Source organism: Emydura macquarii, unplaced genomic scaffold (genome assembly GCF_026122565.2).
Source record: "Emydura macquarii macquarii isolate MOO-44397 ecotype Brisbane River unplaced genomic scaffold, CSIRO-AGI_Emac_v2 contig_1348, whole genome shotgun sequence".
NCBI classification, from domain to species: Eukaryota; Metazoa; Chordata; order Testudines; family Chelidae; genus Emydura; species Emydura macquarii.
The window spans coordinates 11,919,797-11,947,125 of record NW_027131485.1 but is presented as its reverse complement, the minus strand read 5'-3'; the positions used below and the strand labels follow the sequence as shown (position 1 = coordinate 11,947,125).

Genomic DNA, 27,329 nt, shown 5'->3' with positions numbered 1-27,329 from the left:
CCCCTGCTCCTCCATTCTGTTTTTGTTGCCCTGGTAGGGGTGCCCCCCCCCAGCTGGTTTTTAACCAGCCTGGCCAGTTGTATTGCCTTGCTTGTTAACAGATTTAAGGCGCTAGTTTTGTTTTGAACTTGGACCTAGTCAGTGTGCTCTACAATTCCCATCCCCAGTGTCTGGACTGTGGCACTGTGTGCGAGTAAGGTAAGAAAAACGAGACCACCACAACACCACTTCCTGGCGGGTGGTTGTTTTGTGTGTGTAAAAGGGTTCTCGAGAACATCAGTAACAAGTAGCTCTTGCTGGCCCTAGGACCCTTTCTGGGGGGGAGGGGTAGCTAGGGGCTGTTTTTTCTGTGTCTTGGAGGTGGACACCCTAGCCCCCAGCCCGACCCCTTGAACCCACCCCGATCTCAGCGACCCCAGCCAGCCCCCAAGCCCGCACCCTTCCCCTTCCCTTTCCCCTTCCCTCGAGCTGGGTTGACGGGAGACAGGCCCCTGGGCTCCGTGATACCCGCCGCCTCTTTCCGCTCCGCCGGGGCCCGAGTGTGCCCCTTTGCAGACGCTCCCTGGTTCGCTCCTCCGCTTTTCCCCGCGCGCGCTTTCCCCACCGGGCCCCGGCGAGTAGGGGGCGGGGCTTGAAGAGTGACGCCAACCTCGGCGGCCCGGAAGCAGCCGGTTGTGGTTCCGGGGGCAGGACGGAGAGAGAAGGGCGCCGGCGTTCGTTCTGCCTCACCCTGTCTGCGCGCGAGGGGTCCTGAGGTGTGTGGGGCGGGGGCTGCTGAGGGGAAGGCGAGGGCCAGTTAACGGCCGGGAGAGCTGGCTGGGCGTGAAGCGTTGGTTGTGCCCGGGGGCCGTTACGTTCCGCGGGGGAAGGGACCCATCTAAGGGGTGACGTGTAACAGCAGCAGGGGAAAGCGCGAGCTTGAGTAGCCGACGGCTCTAATGCCTGGGTCTCGCGGGGGTCGGTCGGTCTGTCTGGCTGCGCGCTCCTCCGTTCTCACCGAGCCCTTCCGTCTCCTTCCGCCAGCCCTGCAGTCACTCACCCCGGCCTCATGCCGCTGCACAAGTACCCGCCGCGGATCTGGGACGCGCTGAAACTGAAGGAGGGGATCTACGCCCGTCTGCCCGCTCATTATCTCAGGTCGCTCCAGGATAACACACAGGCCACCCCGGTTCACTGGAAACCCCTGGGGGTGAAATACAAACTGAATCCCAAAACAGGCCAACGAGAGCGAGTGCAGGATGTTCCCATTCCAGTCTACCGCCCCCCCGAGTCTCAGCAAGGGCTCTGGGGAGGGGAAGGCTGGGTCTCAGGCTTTCGCTATGCTGGGAATGACAAAGTGAGTGAGTATGAAGTGCGGGTGGTGAGCCGCATCTGAAAGGGAAAACCAAAATAGCTAGCAGTTCAGGTGCATTCTCATTCTATGGCTTCCTTTGTCTGCTGAATGAACTGGGTCAGTGCTAGGAACAGTAAACAAGCATGCACTGAGTAGCTGCTGTCATTACACTAGCAGCAAAATCAGAGCAGAGGGAAAGTCGAGCCCCATCTTCAGTAGCAGGGATCTGGGGTGGTAGTTGCTGTAATTCTTATTCACTTTTCTTCACCAATAGCAGCAAGGGTTCCAAGTGAGCATTTATTGTTCCTCTTTATCCCAGTTGCTCGGCCGAGAGCATCACACAAACTGTGTTCTGATATACTCTCATTTGTTAACTTTGATGAATAATCCCTGTATAGGCAGTGTTGTAATGGGCTGTGCAAGAGAAGCTGCTGCAGCCTTGATGTTGTGTCAGCACAGCTCTAGAAGAGAGCTGATGTCTACTCTTCTTTAAACGTGTGGAAATTTTCCAAAAAGGGCCATATTTTTTAAGTTCAGTGTACCCACACTACACACACCCACATTATATATCATTTGAAAGCTTATTTTATGAGGTATGATGTGGAACTGTCAAGTGGTAAGCCTATAGGTAAGATGAAACAGTGGTGCACAAAATGAGTGTAACTTTTTCACAGTTCCAGGAAACACTGTAACAGCTTCTACTGTTTAAGTTAATTTCAACACCTTAATGTTGTGCCTATTGGTCAAAGCTATCAAATAACAATGTATTAAAAGATTTTTATTGATTTTGAATGGGTAAATATTTTTTTCAGAAATGATGCTGTTTAGCATGTGGCAAAAATGGCAAACATTAACACCTTGCAATATACTAACATGAAATGTTTTCACATCACATATTCTTAATTCTCAAAGTATCTCACGTGATTATAATAATTTTCTATATTTTCAGTTCAGATTTGCTGACCAGATCAGACTCTCACTGAAGGTTGTGCACTACTTGCAGTAGATTGCATACCCATAGTTTGTGCTTCGTAGATATAAATGTATATTAATTCCTAATATAATGCTTCTCCATTTGTGAGCTTTTGTACATACAATGTAGCATCTAGTCTGCCAGATAGATTTGAATTTGTAAATTGCCTACGCAACTACCCATTGGAATATTCTAGAAACTAATTTTTTAATTCAGTGACACTTATGCACAGGTCAGTATTAACACCTTCATATTATGAATATGCAAAAGCTATGAAAGAAAGAAGTGGCCTAATAAGAAGCTGTGAAGAACAAAGTCTACAAATAAGTCCTTGCCTCTGCACTGGAGAGAGAAGAAGAGCATGTTATAGCTCTTAACAACCCTGTCAGCAACAATAAGACAAATATATTTGACCCTGAATTGCATTCAGAGGAGCTTATCAACTTAACTGCATGTCACATCAGATGTACAAGTCTCTACAGGAAATAGCAGATGTTGGTGAAGAACAAATGGATTGGAGAGATTTGTGAGAGATGCATGATTGCTTTGCCATTTCTTACATATATAGAGTTCTACTTATGCTGTTAAACATTATCAGAACGGACTCTTAAAATCCATGGCAGGCTTCTGTCAAGCCAAAATATGCCTTCACACCCAACAGTAATGATGGTGACTAGAAATGTCAGTAGTGCTATTACATTTCAATAATACTGGTACAAATCTGGTGTTATACTTTGTTTTACCCCTTAGATTGTAACTTCAAAGCATCACAACAACAAATTCAATTTTATATCTTGAATTGATGAATAGAGTCATTAAACTAACAGAAACAAATGCAAATATTTCAAAGTGGTCATTTTAACATGTTGATGGAGGTATCACCGTTTCTATGGTAATGGCACCAAATGACAGCTCCACATCAGACCTCATCTTAAAGTAGACATAATAAGCTTTCAAATGATGTATGAGGTGGGGAGTGGGTGTGGGTGTGTAGAGAAAGTACATTAAGTTGATCAAATAGTTGGTGTCTGCTGTCCACCTATTTGTGCAGCATAATCAAATCAGTCTGTCAGCTGAGTTCCAGTATTAGGTTCTAATACTGGTGATGTGCAAATTGGAAAGAGCCCAGCTGAAATGTCAGATCCCAGGGCGAGTTTGCAGGGCTGGCAGGTAGAACAAATATCATTTACTTGCCAGCTGAGCAAACTTGCTCAGGAATTAGAGACCCAAAACCCCAGACCTCATAATGCCAATTTCATGCTTTTAAGAGGATAAAATCATTCTTGCTCCCAAATCTTTTCATATCACAATGAGTTTTCGTTCTTTTAGAATTAAATTTAGACTCCAACATTAGAGAGACTTTTCCAGTAAACCATCCAGTTTTCAGCAGATCATACCTAGATCTAATTTCTGCATCCAACATGATTTTATTTTGTAGTTCCTGAAAGGCTCTAAGGCCCAGGTCCTCCAGGGTATCAGGTGCCTAACTCCCATTGAAATCGATGATAGTTGACTACCTAAATACTTTTTGAGAATCTGGATCTAAGTTCTTGGCATAGGAATAAATATGCCTCAATTTAGCTCAAACATGGATCACATTGGCAGCTTGCCAGTAGCTTAGTTTGCATAAAATGGAGCAGATTGCAATGGCTGTGAGAAGTGTGTCCCAGCATGCAGTGCAGCATGGCTGCTCAGATTGCATGCTGGGTTCTGCAGACCCCACATGCTCTTTCTGTGGGTGAGCTATGTTTGTATGTTCCTACCTTAGGGGCTCTGTGGCAAAACATAAGCTCTGCACTGCCCTGTTCAAACATAGCCAGTATTTGTGGGTGCCATTCTGTAGTCTCTTTTGAGTAATGAGGCCATTAACAGAGGGATGATTTATTCTTACTGTGAATCTTTTTGTATCTCCATTAGCTCTCAAACAGACTGAAGAAGTGTTGGAAGCCACAGGTGTTTGAGCGGGAGTTATATAGTGAGATCCTTGACAAGGAATTGACCATTACAGTCACCATGAGAACTCTGGACCTGATTGATGCAGCTTATGGATTGGATTTCTACATCCTCAAGGCAAGGCACATGGGTTTCTACTTTGCTGAGTTGTATGGGTGGGTAGGCACCTGAACTTTTCCCAATGAGATCCACATCAGCAGTTTGCCAGTCACCCCAGGGCTGCACCCAAATCACGTAAGTGAAACTGGTTGCAGGCACCCTAACCTTAATATGGCAGTGCAGACCTAAAAGTCTCAGCCTGCAATGCTTCATCTTGATTTCGGCATTAAATGTTAGGTGTGACCATATAGCAGACCTCTGTGACTCGAAGGCTATGCTCTGAGCACACCTCAGAGTGAGTTAACTGCAGTGTAGATCCAAGAGATTATTTCCAGCCTTACATGCTGTGCCTTGACTGTCCTCAAGCCTTTCTAATGAGAGAGCTTCAACAACCTCCCTGGGCAGATTATTCCACCAGCTAGTCATTCAGATGTTTGAAGCATTTTCTTAGCGCCTAGTTTAAATTTACTTTCTACTTGTTACTATAGTACTGCTTATAAAATAGTGGGCGGTCCTGAGGAGTAGCCACCAATAGGTAGGGGAAGGAGGACTGACTGTTTCACTGATGTTGCAGAGAAGTAATATACAGTCTTTTGAAGCCATCCATCAATGTTAACCAATCCTCAAACTTTATTCCTCCAGACTCCAGCGGTTGATCTGTGTTCCAAGCTAGGGATGGATTTGAAACGAACAATGCTGCTACGACTTGCTCGGAGGGACCCTAGCCTGCATCCAAATGATCCAGAAAAGAGAGAGGCTATTTATAACAAGTACCAGGTGGGTAGATCACTTGCTATTTATCATCAGGTCTGTATGTACAATGAAGCTTTTTCTTCCCCCCCTAATTGGTAATGATCTCTAGTCAGTGGGGGGATAAATAGTTCAGGATTCTGTTCTTAGGGATAAAACTGGGGAGTAGAGTAGATTCCTTTCCCTCCCCCCCCCCCCCCCCTCCAGCCCCTAATTCTGTTACTAGGCCAGTTGTCATTTTACATGGGCTGTTTGCTGAGTGCACCTTAGATCAGTCAGACAGACAAAGACTCATGTTTTCAATGTTAGCCAGCTTGCCAGTAAGGCCCTGAAATGATCATTGGGCAACTAACATCACCACTATGTTGATAGAGTGGCCGTCTGAGCTGCTGCTGTTGCAGTGAAGTCCTAGCCGTGTGTGTGGGATACTGCTGATTAACATTTAATGCAGCCCGCACACTGGAGATGCATCTGCTGAGGTAAGTCAGCACAGAGCAAATGTTAACATAATACCCAGTTCCCAAAGGTATTCTTACATTCACGATGCTGGCCTAAGACAGAGCTGTGGCAGCTTGGTGCGATAAGAAATAAAATTACATTTGCTAAATGGAAAGGAGTAAACTGGGGAGTAATAAACTTCTCTGCTAGTCTAAGTGCAAATGCAAAATGTTCAGTTCTTTTGCCCATGATTCTGTTCCAATTAGCTCCCTCCCAGTTGCCTGAGAGAGTCCCACAGTCCTACTGCAGCTTGTCATTAGCTGCTCCGTTACAGATTGTACTGTTAACCCCTTTCTCTTGTCACATAGGAATTTGTGATCCCAGAAGAGGAGGCTGAGTGGGTTGGGCTGAGTTTGGAAGAAGCTGTAGAAAAGCAGAGGCTCCTAGAGAAGAAGGTGAGTTCTGAGTTATATAGGAACATGGTGTCTCACTCTCTCGTGGGCGGTACTCACTGAATATGAATCCAGTTGCTTTACAGAGAGCCCATGCATTGCTCTCATTGATGCTCTGCTCTGAGGTGGTCACCTCTGAAACACGACATTAATCAGCACTGCTAACATGGACATATTTTAAACAGGAGATGTTTGATGTTGGAATGATTTCCTTGGGCGGTGTTTGATAAGGGTCAGTTATATCCCACCCCAGCCTCTATAATGGAAATGTTTTGGGCCTGTTGCCGTCTTTCTTTTCGGAAGGAGTCATTCCTCTGCACTGCTTCCAGGTCACGTTCATGCTGCTCAGGATATGTAGATGTGACTGCAGGGCCCAGTTTTTCCCCTGCAGCCTGATCAACACCTCAGTTTCATTTGCTTTTCAGAAATATCCATCTGGAGCTTCTTAGTGCTATGAAGTAGGGGCTGTGGGTTCCCGCAGGCAACCACAATGGAGCATAAGGGAAAGGAACTTTCAAGCAGCTTGCCCTGCACTCACCCCCAGTGCTTCCCTCCTCCCACCCGCTTGTAGCCTCAGCAGTAACAGAAAGCTACAGCGTAGTGTGGCTAGTTGTCCCTGAGCTTCATGAGAGGATGGGATTCCAGGCCACATGCTCCGGAGAGGGGGAGAGGGGGGTCCTGTAATAGCAGAGAGGAAGAAGGGACAGAGCATGGAAGGGATAGGCAGTGGAGGACAAGGGCCATTATCAAAAGGCTCTAGCAATCGTTATGTGGGATCATTGGTCTCTAGCCTTACCTGCATGTGTGGATGGATCACTACTTGTGCTCTTCTGTGAACTTACATTCTTTCTGAGACATTCTAAACTGGTGCCCGGTCTCTGGGCAGCTTCAGCACCTAGCAAAGTCTGCAGTGCTCTCTGTGGTCAGGATTCTTTCTTGACCCATGTAGTGATCAGCTGAAACCCTGTAGCAGCATCACATTGTGTGCTCTCAGTGACAGCAAGTGACTACTGCATTATTGGTCATAAATAACTAGAGGGTCACACTTTGTGTCTGTGGGTCAAGCTGCACATACAGTGAGAGGGCAACATGTTCCTGCAGCCTATGATGTGTGGGCAGCAGCTGGGGAGCCAGAGTCATTCTTCTGCCTGCAGCTGTTTTGTGTGGGAAGAGGACATGTAGGGGGTGGATGTGGATGGGTAATGGGGAACCTGTTACAGATACCTCCAGTTCTTGTACTCCGAGCTGCTTTGTCCTTTACCCTTCAGTTACTCGTTAGTCTGCCCCTCCTCTTTCCATCTAACCCTAGAAGTTCACACCATTCTCTCACCAGAACCCGAACCCCCCCTCCCCGCCAACATTTGGCTGAGAATCACTGCCTACTCACCCACCCACCTGAAGGGCCCGTCTTCTCCCAGAGTCAGTATTTTTGGAGGTTGAGCTGATACATCCAGGGTTCACTATAAACAGTCTCTGCTCTGTGCCCCCTCTTCCAGGTCCCCTTGTCTTCCCTCCCCATCTCCACTTCCCTCTCCTTCCCCCAGGTCCTTGCTTGCCTCATCATCAACTACTCTGCCCCCTCCCATCAAGGTCCCTGCTTTGACCTCTCCATCTCCACTTCTGTCCAGTCCCTGCTTCCTCTTTCCACTCACCCCTGAGGCTCTGGGGTACCTTTTTATTCCTTAGCTTCCAGTGCTCTTTCTCTGCCGCCGCGCCTCCCCCCCCCCGCGCTATTTCTTTTTTCCTGTTTGGGAGATAAGTCACTCAGGGTATCAACCTGTTAAACTTCTTTGGGACATGGGCAGAGCTGAGACGGGTGGTGTTATGCTGGAAGTTAATAGCTGCTATCAACTGGTCCTTTGATCTCTAGACAATTACAGAGCTTGTTAAAGTTGCTAGGTGTGCTAAGCAGATGTGAGGGGCTCTGTATCCCCCATTTTCCCTTTATGGTTTTCTGATTTTCCCCTTCCAGTATTCTGATTTTTTTAAACGAGATATAAATTTAGTATTTTATTGATGATTTAAAAAACTGATTTAAATTAAAAAATCCAATTTTTTTTTTTTTAAATCCTTGATTTTTATCCACCCTGGCTGCAGCTTAGTCAACAGAGATAAGTCTTCATGGCATAGTATAAATAGAGAGAGGGGCAGTGTGTGTAGAGAATAAAGACTAAAACACCCATTAAAGATTGTTCATGGTTCAACTAATAAAATAGCTGCTGCACACTCCTTCCCTCTTCCTGTTGCGACTCAGGTTCAGTCTTTCATTAACCGGTTTTCTCTCTCAGGACCCTACTCCTCTTTTTAAAGTGTACGTGGAAGAGCTTGTCCAGCAGCTCACAGAGCAGTCAGTCTCTGAAGCAGCAGAAGTGAAGAAATCCTAGCTAGGAACAGCTTCCTGTTACAGCCTGGAGTGTGTGATCTTTCAGGACTATTGATTTCAACCAGCCTCTCTCTGTCTCCTGAGTCACTCGTACAACAGAGAAGGGTGTGCTGCAGAAGAGTTTGACCATGGCTGCTATTACTCTCTAACTATAGTGGCACAAAGGGAAGCCTGAATTCAGAAAGAAAATTTTTGGTCAAGGAAAGGACTTAGCCCTGTAGATTTCCACAATGCACCTGTTATACTGACCCGAAGTGATGCCATCTGCCTCTGTAAATAATTCCTTTTGCTGCTTGAACGGGGAGCTGATTCAGATGCTTTGGACTGGATTCTTGATGTACAATGAATGTGCTTATTCAGGGCATCAGTAAATAAATTTACATATGATAACCCTACTGCTGATTGATTTTATTTGGTCTGTGTAGCACAAAAAGCAGGCTTTAGGGATGAAGCAATTTAGGAGTTCAGATCGCTTGTTCCAGCTTATCTAGAAGAGCCAGCTATATAGCATTCAGATTCTGGGCTCCGAAACAGTGACAAATACTCCAAAATACACATGTGCCAGTAGGTGGCGCAGTGTTCTTAGCCTGGATTGTATCTGTGTGTTCCTTCTACACCATTTGCTTTAGAATTCAGTTTAATACAAGCTTTAAATCTTTATTTTGTAAAAAAAAATAATAATAATAATAAAATAAAATAAAAAATGGCTAAAACCAAATCCTAGAATAAAGTGTGAGTGCTGTTTGAAGTGTTCATGGTGGTTTGATGAAAACTTGATACAGAAAGAACAGTTTTTAAAAATCACCTGCTTTGGCAATTTTTCAATGGATTCTCACTTTTCTTTACATTCCAACACGAAACCATAAAAGTGACCTCAGTAGGGTTCAGGCAGAGCAGTGTCCCCATTGCATGGAAAGTGGAGCAGCCAGATGTACTGATCTGTTGATATAATTGATCTAAAAGCATGTGGGAGCACTGTTAATGATTTGCCCTAGTGGGTTTGATGAAGCTGAGGTACTTATTGTTTTTGTTGGAGATGGAAGTGAAAGCCTTATGGAGTGTTGAAGAGTATTAGCAACAGCATTATAGGACATATGAAGATAGAGGAAAGACTTAAGCATCCCTTTCTTAACTTATTTCCATGTCTTTAAGATAACTCTTTCCACTACATTAACTGTTGCAAAATGTAGTTTTCTTCTTCAAGTGAGGGTCCCTGTGTATATTCCAAGCATCTGTCCTTCTCAGAGAGTCTAAAATGCATATTGTGGCACTGGCAGACCAGGTGCCAGCTCACACCAATGCCCCTAGGTCTCAGCTGAACAAGGACAAATACATAGCTGGAACTAATCTGGCTCACCTCGTGTTGGTATTGTTAAAATAGGTATTAGAATTATAAGACTGTGCTTCGTGTTTAGACTTTATGAAATGTTTGTAAGTTGCTGCGTGAACAATACCTGTATCCCATGTTATAGGGTAATATTTAAGTGTTTTGCTCTGTAGCTATAAATCGCCGGACAGGACAGAAGCATTACTGAGTGTGAAATAGTAGTTTCCAATAGAAAGTGTTCTCTCCTGCCCAACAAAGAAGACCCATAAACACCAGATGTGCATTGTGGAACTTCAGGGGATAAAAGACTTTGCTGATTGCTCTCCCACCCCTGCTCCATGAAGAGATGTGCAAGAGAATTCCTCCTAACAGCTGAATTTGCAACTCAAAGTGGAGAGGAGGGGAAGACATAAAAAGCCTTAACAACGAATTGGATCTTTTATGCGGCTTTGACTCCGAGGGGCAGGGATTACTAAACATAATCAGAATATCCCCAGTGGTTGGCCTGTATTAGCCCTAAAGGACACACAGAGCTTGCTTATTATAGAAGCTTCCATTATCTTTGGAAACTTAATACTGTAACTCCTGTGTGCATGTTTACTTGCTTTGTTTGTAAATAACTCTTATTTCCTTTTCCTAGTTAATAAATCTTTAGATCGTTTATTATAGGATTGGCTATATGTGTTGTCTTTGCTGTGAGGTTTAAGGTGCAATTGACCTGGAGTAAGTGACTGGTCCTTTAGGAGTGGGAGTAACTTGAGTATTCTTGTGGTTCTTGGTGTAAGGGACCCATCTGTCACAAAGGTAGGCTCACCTGGGTGTTGAGATAGATTGGAGTACCCAAAGGGACTGTCTGTAACCCATGTTAAGACTGTTATAATGCTTGAGGAATTTACACTTGCTAATTGGTTGGTAAAATCTAAGTACAAAACACAGCCAATCTGGGGTTTGTGCACTGCTTCTTAAGTCTTCCCTGAGGTTGGTCTCACGCTCTTGAGCTACCGCAGCACAGCTTGGCACATATCAGTTTACTAGAACTCAGGGCAATCTCTCGAGCCTGCAACACCTTCCTCCCATCCTGACATGTCCAAATAAAGACAGACAGCTGTATTCTATTGAAACAAGCAGGAGAAATGAGATCCCTCCCTCTCTGTAATGAAGCAGTCAACCTCTTCAACTGGTTCATCAGCCATCAAGTAGTTCTATCAGCAGTATACTTACTGGGGTGCAGAACTCCCTGGCAGATAGTCTCAGCAGACATTTTTAATGACCAACAAATGGGAGATTCACAATTCAGTTCTTGAGGAGATCTTCACCCAATGGGAAACTCTGTCTTGGGGCCTTTTTGCCTCACACATGAATAAGAAACTTCTGCAATACTGTTCCAGAGCAGCCCTAGTCAAGGGCTCTATGAGAGATGCCCTCCTGCTACATGAAAGGATCACCTGAATCATGTTTTCCCTCCCATTTGTTTAATACCACAGGTTCTATGGAAAATCTGTCAAGGCAGAAGTGGAGTCTTCCTTATTGTGCCCAACTGGCCAAGACTGCTCTGGTTTTATGGATCTACTGAAGCTCTCAGCTCAACTGCCCATAAACATCTGTCTATTTCAGGACTCTAACAAAGCACAAGGGCATTGTTTGGCACCCCAGTCCAGAACCACTGCAGTTCAGAGCCTGGTATTTGGATGGGCATCGGCTGTAGAGCACTCATGTTCCAGCAGGGTGCAACCCATCCTCAACCAAAGCAGGAAAGCTTCTACTAGGAGACGTTATGAAGCTAAATGGAGGCGTTTCTCCTTGAGGGCTCAGCAGTGCCAGTTATATCCAGATTCTTCTGTGATCACTGCTATCTTTGAATATCTACTGAGTGTCTGTTGGCCCGCACATAGGCTATAGCTCTCTTTGTGCTCTGAACTGAGGCATAAAGGGTAGAGCCTCTTCAGTTCCTACTCTTACTGGAAATCCAAATGATCCGAAGCAGAGAATGGAGGGCAGGTAGTGGAATACAATTAGGAACCACACATCACGAAGAACCTCCAGTTAAAGGTCCTGGACTCAAGGTGCATGGTGCACGTACATACTCACGTAAGGAATAAATAGGGGCCAGCCATCTAGAAGAAGCTTCAATTACCGGTAAGTAACCTCCATTTGTGTGCTTGTATGTATGTATGCAAGAGGCCCATTTGAAAGAGCGAGGTTGGCAACCAGCACCACGTCCAAGTCACGCTGAGCAGTTCTGTGCCTTTAGCTCATGTATTGCTTCAATGTCTGTGGAGCTTGGGAAAGAGCTAGGCACAGTGCAGGAAGGAAGTGTGTAAGCTGCTCCAGTGCAGCCCTGCTGATGCACCTCAATCCCTGCTTGCAGCCCCCGCTATTCAAGGTGTGGACTGCCCTCCAAGCTGCACCAGTGCACCTTACATTTAATGTATTTGTTATTTCTGCAGTACCCCAAAGCATGCTGGGGCCCTCACAGACCAAGTCCCTGCCCCAATGCACTTGTTATCTGGGTCACAGGCAAGATACTATGAGGAAGTCAGAAATAGTGGGGAAAGAGCAGGCGGCCAGGATTACAAAGAGAAGGCCAAGTGGGTGTGAATATGCATGCTCAGAGCTGGGTGGCTGGGCCTCCAAGCTCAAGGTAGCACAATGTGCTGCATGTCCTGAGGCAGCTGCTTTGCAAGAGCTGTGTGGAGGATGATTACATGGTGACTGTCCATTCTCTTTACCCACTTATATAGCCTGCAAACTGTGCCTATCACTAGGTTGCTGTACCCAGCCAAGCCTGCTGACCAATGCTGGCTGAACTACAGACATTCCACAAAGCTTGCATTAAATAGACCCTATTGCAGTGCCCTGAAAGGCAGGAAACTAATCTCCTGCCTGCTGTCTGCACCTGCTTTCCAAGCACTAATAACCTGCCCACGGGACTTTCTGTCTTTGCTGTAGGTGCTCCCAGCCCAGGGCAGGAGTGCAGCTGGCAGCTGCAGGAGTGGTTTACGTATGCGTAAGTTGAGTGGTCTTCTCCCCCTTCTGCTCACGTATGTGGGTTTTGCTCAAGAGCAGGCCACTTCCCAAGCACCGAACACTGGACAGGAAGTGTGAGAGAAGAGAGGGGAGCGGCTGTGCCCAGGGCTCAGAAAGTGTCAGTCGTTAGGGCTTTCTGAGCTGGCTCTCAGGAGGAGTTCAGCTCTGTTCTGTTCTTGCTGAATGAGCATATACCGAACCATGTGCTCACAGAATCACATTCCTATAGGGCAGGAGACCTGCTAGCCTCCGGTTCAGGGAACTGAAGTTAGAGAGGCTGGCTCTGGAGTCTCGCTGCTTGCCTCACTCATTGCCACCGGCTTTCCATGGGGTGCAGGTGGCTCTACACGTGGCAGTCTGCTGCAGAGACAAAAAGCTGAGCATCGCCTGTACAGGGAGCTCTGGCATCTGCGGTCCCTTTTCTTGTGAACTGCTTCTGTGTCATGAGGAAGGAGAAGACAAAAATACTCTCTTCCGAGCCATTTGGCCTTGGGTAGGAAAAGTCTGTCACTCTAATGGTTGAGCAGCTGCACAAAGACGTCTCCGAGCACAGAGATGACGCCAGTGCTCCTGAGCCGGAAGAGCATTCTGTGTAATTACATGCAATGCTCTATTTGCTGTTACTTGAGTCTCTGTTCTTGGTTAGACACACCACTACTAGTTTTCACTATAAACGTATCCAAGTGCTGTGTGTTAAGCAGTGAATCGAGGTGGAACTGGTAAGCTGTGGAGTGCAGCTTCTTTGGGAGCTGCAGGCCTGTGAATTCTGAGTGTGTCTAGTGACCGCATGTGCCAGGGAGACACTCGCAGGGCTGGAGTGGGCTTATCACTAACCTGGGCCAAGATCAGAGCCAGCGTGGCCTAGAGGGGAGTGCCTGTGTTTAGTGGAGTGGGGGAATTGACCCACGGCAGGCACGGACAAGGCTTCCTCATGGTAGTGAGGTGCCTTTTCAGCCCTGAGCACCCACAGGAAGCATCACAGAGGAGAAGGGGGGATGGCAAATAGGAAGGGAGATGACCGAGGTGACAGTGAATGGGAGGGATGAAAAAGGAGATGCCCACCAAGCAATGGCTCTATTAAGTCATGGTCCCCACTACGGGCTGTTGGAGAGCCCTTTGGCTAAGTGGATTCCTGAAGGTTGTGGACCCATTGCCCGAACCAGTGCTGTGCTCCAGTCTCCCAGCACTGCGTGGTTTGAATGCTGATTTGCAGATCTGGGTCATGCTGCTGGTCTGTACAGGATTCCCATGGCATATGCATGAGCTGGAGCTTTGCTTGAGCTATCATGTGCTGGCATTAATATGTATGATGTCAGTAGCTGTTATAGCCCTTACGATACACAGAGCTGTCTAGGACGAGCTCTTCCCAGCTAATTAGCTCTAATGAGGGCAGAATGTCAAGGTCCCAAGGGAGCTGGGCAGTGGCTTCTCACTCTGATGCCTGGTATCAGATGCCAAGGAAGGGGAAGTTACCCAAATGTCACTGTCTCAGGCTCACTAAGAAACCATTAATTAGGCAAATGTGACCTTCCCCACTTGTTTGTTCTCATGAGCCCAGTGGAAACGTGCGGTGCTCAACACACTGAAACTCATAGGCAGATGCCATGTAGCTAGCCTGGGGGTAAGAGAGCTTCCACCTTCCAAACAAATGGGAAAGCTTGCTGCCCCCTGCTGAGGACTGTGGGGCACTGCAGAGCAGCAATGCCCACAGAAGGTCCAAGAGGCACTCCTAATACTTGTAAGCAGAAATATGGGTCATCTGGCCATGCAAATGCCCAACACTGATTCACAGGCCAGTCAGCTATTCTGAGGACCGCCCAGCCCAGCTCTCATTCAGACATTTGGGACCCCCACCCTTGCATGATTTCCTGCTCCTTGGATGTTTCCATGCACGAACTCTCTTCTCTTCCAGCACTCCAGCCCGCAGACCTCCTTGTTTTCCCTTGAAACAAGTTTCCTCCAAGGGAGCCACTGCTATTGCTTTCACCCCTACCATCCAGGCCACTCCTGCTCTATGTTGGAAGTGATGGTTCTGGCATTGGCTAGTGATTCCTGCTCAGCTGCACACCTTGTTCTTGAAGTGACCAATGGCCCTGTGCTGTCAGGGAGGCCAGATACACCCCCCCACCCCACAGAGATGCAGCTGTGTAATAGTTCAAATAGAAGCCCTTTTCCTTGTCTTGAGCAGGTACCGGTTCTGTGACTCCTAAATGAAGAAAGATGTTTACTTCCTGCCTTAGCAGGGGCTCATGAGAGGAGTCCCTGAAGAGGGAAGGGGAATGAGGAGGGGGTAGAGTGGATGGTGTGTGTCAATGATATTACATCCGGCACCCATTTGTCTGAGATGATCTACTCCCATGCATGCTTGAAGTGGGAGAGTTGCTTTCCAAAGGGGAAAAGGTGAGCAAAACACTGAAGCTGCCAGGCTAATGAGGGGTAGGAATTCAAACCCTCAACTGTCTCATCAAAACTGGCACTTCATTGACGATTCCTGTTGTGGAGCCACATCAGATGGGTTAGAGGGTCTTTTTCTCTGGAACCTTGTGCCTCTTCCTGGGGGCATTCCTTGTGTCTCTGGAATCCAGAGAATTGTATAGGTCAGGGTCTTTGAGCCATTTGTGATCTGCTGAACTTCTGTTTGTTTGTTTTGTTTTGTTTGCAGGAGTGTAGCTGCCTCATGAGTGTAATGTGACCCTGGAATCTTTAAGGGTATGTAACAATTGGTCAGTGTTCTCTGCAGTCAGCTTCTGTCCATCACACGGGAGATCCTCAACTGTATTTTGAACTTCCTGGGGAAGCCAGCCAGTTGCAGCTGGGAAGCGCTATGCATCACAGCCGCCATAGAGATGGAATGGGGCTGCGATGTCTGTAGCATTGAGTGCTGTCTACAAAGACATTCTTGCCGGCAACTGTTCCTCAGCAGTAGGGGCCTGGAATTGTTCTCTTACAAGGGGATCTCAGTGTAGCCAGGGTTTGCCAGATAATTGTAGCAGGTTCTAGTAGAGCCTCGTTATTGGGGAGAGCAACTCTGGATGGTGTCTCAGAGTGCAAAATGGCCAGTAGCTTGGGTTGTGGTCCCCAGCCTCCTTGAGGGGTATCTGTAGAAAGTCTGACACCTGCTTATCAAGGTTCTGGAACTGGTGAAAATCATCGGCTATAGATTGGGGGGAGGAAGGAGGGAGGGAGGGAGGCATCATGACTTCATCCGGCAAAGAGGATGAGATGATGGTCTGAGGTGCAGCTCCTATGTCTACTCTGAATTCTTGTTCCTCAAATGTTTCCTCCTGCTACTGAGGAGGGGAAGGTGGAGTCTCCCTATTGTCCCAATGGGATAGGGTTAGGGCCCTAAAGAACTGCTGACAAGAGGCTGCCCACGGCTCCCAATATGGCCATTGAGGCCCAGATGGGGGAGGGGGTCTGCTCCCATCAGGAGTGATGAGGTCCTGGAGCCTCTTCACCACCCCTTTGGGAAAGGGGGTTACTGTCAGGGTGTACCGGTAACCCCTGCACTGAAATGGAAGAAGCAAAAGGAAGGTCATCAATCATCATCATCCTCTTCTAATGGAGGAGTTCCCAGAGAATAGGGGAGGGACAGCACCAGATATGTAAAGGGATCTGGAGACCAAGAACTGCTCGGTAGCCAGGCCTGCTGCCATCTCAGTGCTAAGCAGGGTCTTGTTTTCTGAATGCCTGAATGGGAGATCACTATGAGAGGCAGGTGGGTGCTCCAGGCAGCTGTGCTGGTCATTCACTTCCTCAGGAGTCAGTGCTGAAACAATGCCCCAGTGTGGTGCCTGGGGGCGCTGTGCTGCTGGAGGGGCTGTGTTTCAGAAAAGACAAAACGCAGGTCTCGACCACTGTGTATTAGGGAATGTACAGTGCTTCTTGCAAAAAGGAGGGTGTTCTAGTTCTAGCCAGGTAATTACTATAGACTGTCTGTTGAAACTTCTCCTCTAGTTCCAGTAGGACACTTTGAATTCACTTCCTGTTCTAAGCAATCTGTAGAACAGTTGTGCATTGTTATACATGCCAGAGGTGGGGAAAAACGGTTCCTACAACACACACACACAAATTCTGGGTTCCTACTAGGTGAACCATGCGCCACTGTCTCTCTCTGCCTTTGTTTTTGCAAATCTGCTAGTCACTGGAGTATCTGATGCCCCTTCTATGGCGGCATGACAATTTTTTTCAGCACTGGCACATTTCATACAAGTAGGGATCCTTGCTGGATGGGAGTGAAGCACAGTATTTAGTTCTGAGAGGTGGTTCCATTGCTTGTATGTTGCCAAGGCAAACTACAGGCAGGCGAATGTGGGTGGCACTCTTGTCACTGGTGGGCACACAACAAGGCCCCCATGAGAGCCAGGCTTTGGAAATGCTTTGCAGTTTACATCGGAAGGTTCCCGGCTGGTCTGGGAGCGGGACCCTGCTATGAGTGGCAACAGGCAGGCCAAAGCGAATGCCTGCCCTGACAGGGAGGGGTTATAAAAGCCATGCAGCAGCACTGGAGCCAGGAAGCTCAAAGAGACCCCTGCTTTGGTGCTGCAGGGAGTCAGTTTGAGGGTGTGGGCCTGGAGGCGCCTAACTGAGCAGGTTGAAACGCAGAGTCAATCCAGGGCCGTGTCTGTGTCCATTAGCCTTTCCTGCTCCCCCACATGACACATCCTGTGCAGTGAGGCCTAGCAGGGCCCAGCACACCATTATCGATCTCCTGCTTTTCTCTTTAACCCAGGAGGGCCCCAGGCGCGCTAGCAGTCCCACCACACGGGCAGACTGCGTCCTGAACCAAGGAGCCTTTGCAGAGGAGGGACCTAGCAGCTCCCATCTGCAACCTTGTGCTTTAGGAGTCTCTCCTTGATGCCGTTGGAGGGGATTGCTGCAGCAACGAGGGGACTGGCCTTTCAAACAGCCACCCCCATGTAACAAGGACCTGGAGTGAAAATGCAGGGGCTAACTGCGTGCCCTCATCCTGACAGAACCAACAGCTAGGAGAGGTTAGCAGGCCGCATTCAGAGCTGGTTTGAAGTTGATTTTCTAGGTTCTTATATGGCCTCCTCACTGCAGATTCTGAGCCACGGATGCCAACGCCATAGACATCTGGGTATAAAATGGAGGCTCACGTTCCCATTGAGCAGCTCTGACTGCGCCTGCACTCATTCCACTCCTTCCTCTCTCCAAACACTGTTCACTGAGCTGGAGCCCCCTGCCACTGGCCTGCTCGGACCTGGCAGACACCAAGCAGGGCATACTCCGGGCAGCAATTCACCCAGGGCAAACTTAAAGGTTTTGATCAATGAAATGAAAAACTGGGACATTTGGGGGCTCCCAAGAGAAGTTCCTGGCACCTTGGGGCAGATGGTGCAAAACTGGGACTGTCCCAGTGGGACTGGGATTCTGGACTCTTAGCATGGAATTTGGCCAGGACAGTGGAGCTAATTTTCTCAGGAAAATTGCTAGCCACAGTGGCCAGGAGCTCAGATTTTAGCTATGCAGATTCTTTTCCAATTCTGTGACAAACTTTGCAAAGCCCCAAGCCAGTGTGTGAGCTCTTGGCCCAGTCTGGTGTTTGTGGTGGTGCTCTCCTCCAGGCCAGCCCGACAGGTGGAAGGTCCCCTGTTGTTCCCCCTCCTGAACCTGGAAGCAAGTTGGTGGTATTAATTGGCCCTCCTTGCTGTGCTGCCTCCTCCAGCTCTCCAGCCTCCAGCCAGTTCCAAGGGATTTGCAACATTAATTAGTTGCAAAGGTTCGTTATGTGAAGAGAATGTGGGGATGATGGAAATGAACTCAAACCAGCCTGCTATGGCCCCTGCTTTCTGATGAAGTGCTAATTAGCTATTACCTGTCAGCCACTCCAGGTGGCCTCTGAGTTTCAGCCACTACATTAACAGCCAACAACCATGCTTCATAATTCTAGTTAGTCCCACTCTGCATGGGCAGACAAAGGGGACCTGCTGGAGCAAGTGATGGCTGGACGCAACTTCACTTCGTTGCCTCCCTGGCAGATCAGTGAGTGGCTGATTCTGGATCCCCAGACCAGGTGAGTGGGGAACCTGCTCAAGCTTAAGAACAGGCCCTCCTGCTCAATGACTGGCAGAGCTGGGTCCCTCTCTTCATTTCAGCACAGAGAGCAGCTCGCCCTCCCCTCCCTACTCAGGGCTGCCCCCTCTCACCATTCTCTCTCCTGCCATGCAGCTGCCTCAGAACTTAACAGTCTCATACCACACACCTGCAAGGGAACACACTCCCTTCTCCATGTATGGAAATAGCCCTGGCACCCAATGTGCATCACACGCCAAGCTTCAGGAAACGCATGCAAGTGGCAAAATGCCTCTGACCCAAACCTGGGAATTATGCTCAGCTCTGGCTGGGGCCAACAGAGGCGAATCTGACAGGACAAGCTACAGAGCCCAAGCAGAGTTCAGTGACTGCCAGCACTCTGGGGCAGGGACTAGTGGTTTGGTCTGTGTTTGTACAGCACCTAGCGCAGCAGGCTCCTGGGGTGCCTTGGCATTGCCATAATACACCTAATAAACAATAGTAATAATGGAGGCACTGAAGGAAAAGCCAGAAGTCTGGGAGGGAATGCAGAGCTGCGCGTAGCCTAGTGTATTCTTCAGACAAATGCCCCAGGGTGACTGATGTTAACTGCAGTGAGTACGAAAGGAATTTAAATGGGGGAAAATGTCAGCTGCTCATGGAGTGGGCCAGAGTCAGAAGAGCCCCCAGAGAGCCCTTTGGTTTCCTTCCCTCAGGATTTTGTCAATGAAAACAGGAGACGTGTGTTTGCTGCAGAAGCCTCTAGCTCTGCAGTGCAGCAAAGGAACGTGCAAGTTGCTGGTCCCTGGGTGGAGCTCTTTGCTGCACTGAGGGGGCCTGCGTGGGCCTGACAGCTGGTTCTGGGGATTGGAGATGTGCAATGCAGATGTGCTGGAGTTCTCTTGTGGAGCTGCCACAGCGCCATCAGTCACCACTGAATTCACATCCCCTGCATGGCCCTGCTGCTGCTGGGCGTGGCCCAGTGCAGTGCAGTGCAGTGGGAGCTAGCTTCCACCAGTATCTTCGCCCCAGTCCCTGGGAGTGTGTCTGAGTTCCTGCTATAGCCCTGAGGCCCCTATCCTCTAGGCCTCCTCCCCTCCATGGCTCCACTGTTCTAGGGATTGGCTTCTCCTGGGAACCCCTGTGAGAATCAGCCAGAGAAGGCTGTGTGCAGCACTCGCTTAGCTGAGGACCCGTGATTCTCCATGGCATTGCAGCGCACTAACCACTAGGTGCAGAATGGCAGGGTTAAAGGCAAAAGACTAGAATGCTGGGGACCACCAGAGCACAGGGCCTCCAGGGCACACTCGGGGGCTGCCTGCTGCTGGAAGTGCTGAGCAGTAACTGCATTAGGATCCTGTTCTCTTGGGGGACTCTGGGCCCCCAATGGAGGCATAGGTTCAACATGTCCAGAACTGAGCTGGCCTACATCTGATTCCAGGTCTCCTTCCTCTCCTGCAGGCTCTGACCTCCGAGAGCATTGGCCGTGATCCCTGACCATGTCAGACCTACCCATCAAGGAGGGTAGCTGGCAAATAAATGGCAAAGCAGTTTGTTGCTGTTGGAGACCATCCTCTGTCCACCTAACCTTCTCCTTCTGTCCAGCCATTTATACCAGGCTCCTTCACTGCAAGGTCTGAGCTCTGCAATGGAAAGGCTCACACATGGCCTAATTAGTGGGGCACGAACTTGCATTTCATTAGCATCCTCACTGATCTGTCAGCTGGAAAAGCAAAGAGAAGATGCCTTCATATAATCCCACTTCTCCCTGAGCGATTGGCTGATGGAGACTGCGTGGCTGGTGTAGCCTCGCTCTGCCATTGTGCATGGGGCTCAAACCAAACCGAATCATTAGAAATGGCTTCCGTGGTTTTCCCCCTCCTGGAGGGGATCCAAGGTGGCAGCTGCAGAGCCGGATCTCCCTGCTTTTGGGGCAATGCAGCTAATCTCTAGGAAGCAACAACAACAACAAGGAGTCTCTGGTAAGGAGAGACCCCGTTGAAATGTGTATTGGCCAGGGACAGTCTTAGCACTGCACATCCTGGCCCTCCCCATCACCCTGGAGCGGCTGCATTGTAAGGGGGAGTCCCGCACTCACAGGGGACGGAACAGGATCTGACCTTTCATTACAACAGACATGTAGGCTGAGCGCCTATCGTCTATCCCAAGGGAGTATGAGCCAGGCTGCGCCCTCAACTGCAAAGCTCCCATATCTGCTTGTGAAACTGGCTGGCTGCATCATAGTTCTGGTCTCAGGATGGCAAATGCCTCTCTTCCTGGGTCAGGGAGAGAGCAGCCGATGCTCGTCCAGGACCGGGCCCTTTGGTGACTACATGGGGCCATTGGCTTCCTTTCTTCTGTCCTTCTCCTCTTTTGTCCCATTTCCCTGAAGGTGGCAGAGGAGGAGGCAGGCCCTTGTGCAGAGATCCACAGGAGTGGAGTAAAGCTCTTTGCTGGATGCAAGCCAAGGGGAACAAGGCTGAATTGTTCACAGGACTTCGACAGCATCTGATTAACAGAGGCACCACACACTTTGACCAAAGGCAAGGAGGCTGGGCTCCAGATGGATGCTGGGAGATCGGGTGAGCTATTCCAGGCCCCTTGAGGCTGGCACGGCAGTCCAAGAGTGAGTCCTCTAAGGTTAGCCTCAGTGTTATTTCTGATGCTTTTTGGTGTCATATATCCCTGAAAAGGCTGGAGAGAATCCCAACATACTCCTTGCTCTGCTACTATGAGAGGGAGGTCAGAGCTGAGGGGCTTTCATAAATAGAGTTTAAGGCCAAAAGGGACCATTGGCCCAAAAGGGACCATCCAATCTGACCCCTGTAAGCATTAAATTTCAGCCAGTTAGTTATACCTGTATTGAGCTAATAACTTGTGTTTAACTAAAGCGTCCTCCAGAAAGGCATCCAATCCGGATCTATACAGATCAAGAGATGGAGAATCCACCTCTCCCCTGGGGAGTTTGTTCCAGGGGTTAATGCCCCCTCCCCCCCTGGTGAAAAGTGTGTGCATTATTTCCAACTGGAATTTGGCTTCAGTTTCCAGTTGCTGGTTCTTGTTCTTCCTTTCTTGGCTAGATCAAAGAGCTCTTTAGTACCCGGGTTTTCTCCCTGTGAATGTACCTGCACACTGTAATCAAGGCATCTCTCAATCCTCTTTTTGACAAGCTAAACAGATGAAGCTCTTTAAGTCCATCATTGAATGCCTTTTCTCCAGCCCGCCAACCATTTCTGTGGCGCTTTCCTGCACCCTCTCTGCAAGCCATCTTCTGTCCCATGCAGAATCAGCATTTCCCCACTACAAGTTATTGGGTGCCCTCCACAGCCAGGGGCACCCATGGGGACTGAGGGGGCCCCAAGTGAGCCCTTAGCTCCTGGAACCACTGCTGGGCTGGGAACTGGAGCCAGAAGGAGCCCTGCAGTGTCCAGGTAGGAATTTCTATGGCTTCCTGCCTCAGGAGGGCTGAGGAAGCCTGAGGTCCAAGGTAATCAAATCCCCAGCCATGGCTGCCAGGACGAGCTGTTGTGCTAGAGGGTGTTCGTGGCTGCCTTTGATCCGTGGACAATCACTGACCTCGCTGAAGCTGGCAGGCGAGCAAGCTGCCCTTCATTCAGGGTACATGAAAGAAGCAATTAAGCTCCTATATGAAGTAAGATAGATGAAACAACGGTAGCCACTGCCCAAGGCGCTGGATATGGGGAGGCCCGAGGAAGAGCTAACTCAGGAAGAATAAGAAGGGACGGATGTAGCAAATGCCAGGAGGGAGCCCCTGGTTGGTGGCACAGTGTGTGTCACAAGCAGACAGGACCAGAGAAGCACTGGTGAGAGAGGCCCTGGGAGGATGCCAAGGGAGTGTGTCTCCGTCTGGAAAGGCAGACATGGAATTGTGAGACAGAAAACTACTTGCTGCTGTGTGTAGGGAGACAGGACTCCATGCCCATTATTTGTCAATAAACAGGATCGCAGCAAAGAAATGCCTGACCCTGTTTTCAACTTCCCCTCCTAATGGAACCAATCCAGTAAGGCCCCAGTTTTTGGCCATCCACTCTGGCCAAGGGACTGTGGCCCATGAGAGCCATCACTGACTCAAGTGTGATGCTTTGTCCCCACAATAACCACTGCTCCCAGCTCCTCTTATATCCACCAAATGATCAGGCACTGTGTAACATGGCCTTGTGGCTCCAAGTCTACGCTGCATCTGCATGCTGCGGGGTAAGAGGCTGCTTGTATCTGGTTGGGCCAGAGCAGGCTGTCTCTGCACCCCAGGTTTCTCTGGATGCGGGGCAGTGAGGGCTCGGAGGTGTTGTACTGAGACTCAGAGGATTGCCAGCCTTTCAGGAAGGTGTGCAGCCCATCTAACGTGGAAGTGTTACGTGTCCAGTCCATAGAGAATGTGCCTGTTACAGATTTTCTCTGGCAAGCTGGCTCTTTGGCTCAAGCTACAGTGATTCGTGCCGTTCACTCTGGAGGTCCCTGGTTCAATCCTAGATGGTGGTTGTCACATAAGTACCCCAGCTGCTCCTACATCTGCTCCTTGGCAACTAGACCACACCATGTGCAATCAACTGATATTTGCAGCCTGAGCTCCAGTTTCAACAGATTCCTCCCTAGCTCTTCTCTGGTGCTTTGTCTAGGCTTGTGGTCAATTTCTTTCCACTGGGGGCCTCCGTTATAGTTGCTTGCATAAAGGTATTCTGGTTCCAAGGTAGAATGCAGGAGCTGTTCTCATTTGGGCTCGGGAGAGTCCTTCTGCCCAGGGTTAAAGAGGGACCTTCCTTCCCCCACTGCCCACCTCTGGGTCCTCTCTATCCCAAGTACCACCTTCCTGAAGCTGCATCTCTGGGGGTGTTTGTTCTCTTACCTCCGTAGCTGAGCAAAGCTCTTGGCACACCAGGGAACAGCTGCATTCCAGGCCCTGGCAGCAGCAAGCACACTGGTAATAGTGCAGCAGCCCTGGCCTCCCATTGCCCTATCCATTCTGAGCAACAAGGAAGCCAAGAGAGTCGCAGCAGGCGTGCTGCCAGCGTGCTGCCCTCCTCATTTGTTCAGCTTTTCACCCATAGCTTCTCAACGGGCTGGCTGACTGACCCTGGCTAGTCCCTGCAGAGCTCCCACAATAGCGAGCTGCTCAGCAGACGGCAGGTCACTGAAGGTTTGATTTCACTTCTATTTGGAACAGAGTCGGCCGTGTTTGGATGATAATTCTATTGTCGCCTGCGCCAGTGGCTGTCCGGCCAGGAGATCGCTGCACTGTGCAATGTGCTGTATGCTTCAGCGGGAGAGAGGGATTCAGTGAAGATGGGTGAGTGGCAGTCAGACTCCCTTAGACCTACTTTATTGCCATGCACCAAAGTGCCAGGGACTCCAGCATGCCATGACTTAGGGGATGTCTACACTGCAACTAACAACCCACAGCTGGCCTCTAGCAGCTTGTGCCAGCTGACTTGGGGCTTGCAGGGCCCTTTAATTGCCTAGACTTCCAGGGTTGGGCTGCAGGGGCCCCCCACCTCACGGGGTCATACAGCCTGGACTCCATCCCAAACCCAAAAGTCTACACGGCAGTTAAACCGCCCCTTAGCCTGAGACCCACATGCTCGAGTCAGTCACACCTTCTTCTTGGCCAGTAAGGGGATGTCTACACTGCAAGGTGGCTAATTGTGGTGTAGACATCCCCTTACTGGCCAAGAAGAAGGTGTGAAACACTCAAAAGAAAGGTCTGGCCTCCTTTCTGTACACTCTATTGTTAGTTGGTTTTCTTGCTACACTCCTTTGTGTTGTTATTTAGGTTCCTGTACACACAGTGAGTTAAGTGTGTGCGCGCGCACATGAGAGAGAGAGAGAGAGAACACCACTGCCCCCTGCTGGAGAGGACAGTTCAGACCTGGAGTGCGTAGGTGTGCACGCACGAGAGAGAGAGAGAGAGAATCACTGACCCCTGCAGGTCGGCACCAGTCCCGCCTGCTTTGTGTGTGACTTTCTTGTTAGTCTGTGAGTGAGTCCATATAATTAAGGCTGCACATAAGGAGGAGGGGAGGAGACAGGGCCAAGCAGCTGCTGCTGCTGCTGAGTGGGAATCCTGCAGCCTCTGCAGCCGCCCGTCTCCCACCAGTGCCAGCCCAGCTTCTGCTCCGAAGCAGAAGAGCAGAGAGAGGGCACTTAGAGCCCCCGCTTCACAGTCCCCACCCAGGAGGGATCTGCTGCCTGACCTTTAGCCCCTTTTTTCACAGACCAGCCAGTGGAGGACAACTCCCCTACATCAGTGTGGGCGCTGGCGCTTGCAGGAGCTTTGGCTGGCAGGTGCTTCCTGCGTGGTGCATGCATGTCTCTCCAGTGCCCACAACTCGACCGCTGCCACTGTCCCCCTGTACGCTATGTTCCAGGTAAAATATGACGTCCCCTCACTTTTACAGCTGAAAATGAGTTACATCCAAAATAAAGACTCATGAAGCTGAGATTTCAGGGAGTGATTGGCACCCCAGGGAAGAATCCTGCATGCGTTGACTTTCTGTATGAAGAGTAGTTTTGTGTCCCTCAGTTTTGGACTTTGTCGCTGGTCACGCCCCATGTTTGGGCCCGGACAGGTTGAGAGATGTGTGTGTGTGTCAGGACACCAGCTGCCCCAGTGTGGCACAGGCTGCAGGTGCCGGCTCTGCTGCTCTTCTCGGGGAAGGATTCAGAGGTTCAGTTTGGATCAGATTACGGCTCTGTTTTTGGAAAACTGTTGATCCAGTATGAAACCTCATGTGAAGTAAACATCATCTGCTCCAAAGCTTGTCATGCAGAGATGAGGCCAGGCCAGGAAAAGAGCAGGTCAGCCAGATAAAGCCATGAGGTTCACCACTTGGACTGCGGGGGAAGGGTCTTTCCATTTGGATGGTCAGGTTAAACAAGTCCAGGAAGAGTTCACTTGGTCCCCTACTGGGTTCACAAAACACCTGTCACAGGGTGCACCTGGCCTTCAAGGCCCCCTGCTGGAGGGCCACCCCACCCTGCCCCGGAAGGAGCAGCAAAGCTGGGTCCTCCAGGCCTGCCTAAAAAGGCTGCACAGAAGCAGCCAATCAGCACAGCAGACTCAGATGAAAAGCTGCAGCAGCTGGCTGAGCTGGCAGTCCCTGGCTAGGCCAGAGAGCAGGAAGGATGGGGTTTCTGCTCTGACCATAGGGCACCCAAGGAGCTGTATTGGCTAAAGCTGGGAGTGAGAGGGGCTAAACGCTGTAGCCCTAAGGTGATGGACAGAGGTGAAGAGGCCATGTAGAAGGAGGCCTCGAGAACATAGGAGCAGCAACCAAGTAAAGGAAGCAGCAGGTTACTATTTATAGGGTCCCTGGGTTGGGATCTGGAGCAGTGGGTGAGCCTGCCTCCACCTGCCCCCAGCCAGTGCTAGAGTGGCCTAAGTGCTGGAAAGGGACATGGCTGATTTAAAAAGCCCAAGAAAAGGGGCTAGGTTTAAGGGGCCCAGAGATGGGGCTGAAGATCCCAGTGAGGGTAGACAGTTTTGTTGAGCTCTTTGCTACCTTGGAAGGGGTTTGTTCATTCATTTCAGTGTGTGGTTCGGCTGGAGGGCTGAGCCACTGAAGACCTACCAAGCAAGGTCACCACCCTTCAGGGAGCACCAGGACCAGGAGAGATCACAGTGTCACACCCAGCCAACAGGAGGCACTCGCAAGAGGTGAGTGTCCCCCATTACAACACCAGTGAGAACTCTGATCAAGGCATCCCCCTTAGCCCAAAGTGTGTGTTGTTTCACTTGGCCAGTAAAATGACTGATTCCCTCATGAGCAATCACACCATTATCCAGCTCAGCTGTTTGTTTTCCCTTGGCTTTGTGACATGTGACATGTTTGGGATCAATATTTCGCTAAAAAATGTGGTAAGAATTAATTAATGTATAATGGTGTGGATGGAGAAACATTCAGAGACACTTAAGGAAGGACCTTGTAGTGAAAAAGGAAATATACACTTAAATCACTGGGTTTCTGTTATCATCCCTGGCATTTTTAGAGGAATTATTTAATGTAGTAGAGAGATCTCATTCTGATTCCATCCACTAATATATCAGAAACATCCAGTTTTCTTCAATATTCCCAGGGAAAAACAAAACAGTAATAACACAAATGTGGTCCCAAATGAGATTTAATTGCTTTTTAAAGACATTTGATTTTTAACTTTCTTTTTACCCCCTACATGATCACTGAGATCATTCAGGACAAAAAATGTTTGTCATGAGGAGTTAAATTTCTTAAAGGGCTCATATATGAATTAATTGGAACTCAGAAACTAATGAATGGGATTTACTTATAAATTCTCAGAAAAAAACATTCTCTACTCAAAGAGCAAGTGCTGTCATTTTAAGCTGGGTGGTAGAATCTCTGCTTTAAGTGCAAAACTCATCCTTAACTATGGAACTGCAAGCAGTGCTTCCGTAACAGAAAGACAGATTCTGAAAAGCAGAGTGACTCCAGAGTATGGCCGTCAAAGGGAAATGAAGTTACTCTAGATTGACATCAGGATCATCAGAAACTAGGTCTCTTAGAGCCTTTTATATAGGACTTCAT

At 49.0% G+C, this 27,329-nt stretch overlaps 1 protein-coding gene across 3 annotated transcripts; it reads left to right on the top strand.

Annotated features, from left to right (window-relative positions):
* The first annotated feature begins 646 nt into the window (after window positions 1–646).
* Window positions 647–17,486, top strand: MRPL28 (mitochondrial ribosomal protein L28). Of its 3 annotated transcripts, XM_067551176.1 has the most exons (7): window positions 647–755; window positions 1,024–1,336; window positions 4,224–4,376; window positions 5,001–5,135; window positions 5,915–6,001; window positions 15,398–15,444; window positions 17,468–17,486. In XM_067551176.1, exons 2-6 carry the CDS (start codon window positions 1,049–1,051, stop codon window positions 15,425–15,427), a joined length of 693 nt encoding a protein of 230 aa, XP_067407277.1. In that variant the 5' UTR covers window positions 647–755; window positions 1,024–1,048; the 3' UTR covers window positions 15,428–15,444; window positions 17,468–17,486. The 3 variants fall into 3 exon arrangements, with proteins under 3 accessions (XP_067407277.1, XP_067407276.1, XP_067407274.1); XM_067551175.1 differs by lacking the exon at window positions 17,468–17,486 and having other exon boundaries at window positions 15,398–15,507; XM_067551173.1 differs by lacking the exons at window positions 15,398–15,444; window positions 17,468–17,486 and adding an exon at window positions 8,287–8,776.
* The last annotated feature ends 9,843 nt before the right edge of the window (window positions 17,487–27,329 follow it).

Bases quoted from the DNA above. Each gene is read 5' to 3' on its own strand.
- MRPL28 (XM_067551173.1), top strand. From the start codon at position 1,049: ATGCCGCTGCACAAGTACCCGCCGCGGATCTGGGACGCGCTGAAACTG. The intron at 4,377-5,000 runs GCAAGGCACATG...TTATTCCTCCAG, and splicing joins TGGATTTCTACATCCTCAAG to ACTCCAGCGGTTGATCTGTG. The intron at 6,002-8,286 runs GTGAGTTCTGAG...TTTCTCTCTCAG, and splicing joins AGAGGCTCCTAGAGAAGAAG to GACCCTACTCCTCTTTTTAA.